This window comes from Rhagoletis pomonella, unplaced genomic scaffold, assembly GCF_013731165.1.
Source record: "Rhagoletis pomonella isolate Grant_MI unplaced genomic scaffold, Rhpom_1.0 Rhpom_scaffold_00006, whole genome shotgun sequence".
Lineage (NCBI taxonomy): Eukaryota > Metazoa > Arthropoda > Insecta > Diptera > Tephritidae > Rhagoletis > Rhagoletis pomonella.
In genome coordinates, this window is record NW_023458560.1 from 42,549,120 (window position 1) to 42,551,860 (window position 2,741).

At 40.9% G+C, this 2,741-nt stretch overlaps 1 protein-coding gene across 1 annotated transcript; it reads left to right on the top strand.

The window, feature by feature from the left end:
* Positions 1 to 313: 313 nt before the first annotated feature.
* LOC118741918 (odorant receptor 94a-like) lies at positions 314 to 2,449 on the top strand. The gene is made up of 4 exons (XM_036473892.1): positions 314 to 1,065; positions 1,127 to 1,226; positions 2,066 to 2,332; positions 2,396 to 2,449. Exons 1-4 carry the CDS (start codon positions 314 to 316, stop codon positions 2,447 to 2,449), a joined length of 1,173 nt encoding a protein of 390 aa, XP_036329785.1.
* Positions 2,450 to 2,741: the final 292 nt, after the last annotated feature.

Sequence of the window (2,741 nt, forward strand, 5' to 3'; positions counted from 1 at the left end):
GCACAAACAAAAGTTTTTAATTGATTACCTCGGTAGCAATTATCTGGAGTTGTCACGAAACGTTTTTCATTGAAATTATTGAATTTACCTTCTCCTTATAATTAGCGAGAAGTTTTTCTTTGCATATTTCTTTAAAAGTAAACTTTGCTTTCCTCGTTCATATTGGCTTACGGAAACTAATTTTTAATTCAATCCAATGAATTATGCAAGGCGAATTCGCCATGGTATTATGAAATCATAATCAAACAAAAAATTACTTAAAAACTCAAGAGTTTTTTCAAACTAAGCAGTTAGCTATCTGCAGTTCTTCGCAATGGATCTCCAGAAGTACGACAACTTAGCCGGCGGACGTGGGGTCATCAAAGTGTTGCAGCTTATGGGTCTTTGGCGCTATGAGGGAGCCATAAATACGCCCTATACCCTCTACTCGTTACTGCTGCATTTCACCTTGACCATCCCTTACACGATTATGATGTGCATGGATGTGTTTCATGCTTCGGATCTGGAGAAATTCAGCAACACCATGTACATGACACTCACCGAGTTGGCATTACTAGCGAAGCTGGTTAATGTCTGGTACTATGGCCAACTGTTGGTAGACTTCTTTGCGGCACTCACGAAGGATGCTTTGTTCCAGCAGCTGAGCATAGAGGAACAACTGAGTTGGGCACGTGAACAAAGGCATTACGGTTGGATCGCACTATTGTACTTCGCCATGGCACTGACTGCAGTGAGTACAGCTTTTGTGGGAGTGCTGATCAGCGCCAACTATGAGCTGCCATTTCCATATGCGCCGCCATTCGATTGGCGCACGGAGCGTGGTTATTGGTATGCTTACTGCTATGAATTGCTGGCAATGCCGATAACCTGTTTGTCGAATTGTGCTTTCGATATGATACAGTGCTATATGTTGGTGCAATTATCGTTGTGTTTTAAATTGATTTGCGGACGCTTGGAACGAATGGGTGAGGTGCGCGTGGAAAGCAGCGCGTCGAATGGATTTAGTGAGGAGAAGTTTTATGCGGATTTTGTTGGAGCTGTGGCGTTGCATGTGCGTACCAGAGAGTAAGTGGCGGCAGAAGCTTTGATAAATGAAAAGTGTTTTATCATTACTTTCTATTTGTAGACTTTCGCAGCAGTGTGAGAAGTACGTCTCATTTCCCTTTCTCATACAAATTTTTTGCTCATCCTTCGTACTGTGCTTCAGCGCCTATCGCTTACAAAAGGTAAGACTTTGAATTTTATAAGACTATTTTTTTAGTTTTTACTTTTCCCAGTTAACCCAGCGGAAAATTCTGGACTAGCTCAGGAGTTTTTCAAGACTATTTCGGCACTAGTTTAGAAACATTTTGAGCGTAGTTTAGAGCAATTTCGGAACTAGTTCGGGATCATTTCGGGATATGTTCAGGACCATTTCGTGCCTGGTTCGGGACTAGTTCACGAGTATTTGAGGGTCATTTTGGTAACTGGTTCCGAACCTTTTCGAGACTAGTCCAGGACTATTTCTGAAACATTTCGGGACTAGTTCAGGACTACTGTAGGGATCAATACGGTACCGTATCAAGACTTGTTCGAGATCAATTTCGGGACAAGCTCACGACCTTTTCAATCGTACAAGACTACTTAAGACTCATTTCGGGACTAGCTCGGGATCATTTCGAGACCTGTTCACGACTATTCCAGTACCATTTCGTAGCAATTTCAGGAACATTTCGGGACCATTTCACGACTATTTCACGACGGTTTCGGTATTACTTATTGACTACTTGAAACTATTTCAGGACCATTACAGGACTAAGTAGTTCGGAATCATTTTTTGACTGGTAAGAAACCAATTCAGGACTGTTTGAAGTGTTGTTCGAAGTCATTTCGGGACAAGTTCATGACTTTTTCAGACCAACTTCAGCTCAATTTTGGTACTAGTTCAGGATAATTTCAGGGTCGTGTACAAAATGAAATTTAATGATTAATTTCTAACTTAACCCTTTTATGTATGCACCTAACTGAAATGTACAATGCTCTGCCTGACGCCTTTTTTTAATTTTATTCTTAACTTCCCTCTCAGGTTCATATGTTGGAGAATCCATCGCAGTTCTTAACGCTCCTTGAAGCAGTTCTCATTATGGTTTTGCAGATTTTCATTCCTTGTTTTTACGGTAATGAGATCATAACGTATTCCAGCGATTTGAATAATGCTATCTACAGCTCCAACTGGACTCAATGTTCGCCTCGAATACGCAAATATTTGGTAATTTACATGGAAATGCTGCAGCGCCCGGTGCGTGTGCGAGCTGGGAACTTTTTCGATATCAGTTTGGTCGTCTTTTCAAAGGTTTTACTGTGTTGATTTTTGGCCGTATCCGAGGTACTAAATATGTATTTGCTTCTGTTTTAGACTATGAACAATACCTACAGTTTGGTGGCTCTCTTGTTGAATATGAACAAATGAAGATGGCAAAAAGGGGACTAGTATACGAGAAACATGTTATAAATTTTGTTAAAATGTGTGTTTTAGAACAGTTGAATAGTTCTTTGAATAAACCGAATATTCTTGCTAGTATTTTAATATAGGTTATGTTAGGTTAGGTTAGAGGGCCGCCTTCGTGGGAGGCACACTTAAACATGGATGTACACCTATATAAGGAAATCGATCCGTGCTCAAAAAGTGGGACCCAAAGACCGGGAACCTTAGCAGGCGCGAAAACGCAGGTTCGCAGAGTAGCAGGGCTTGATAAGATTCC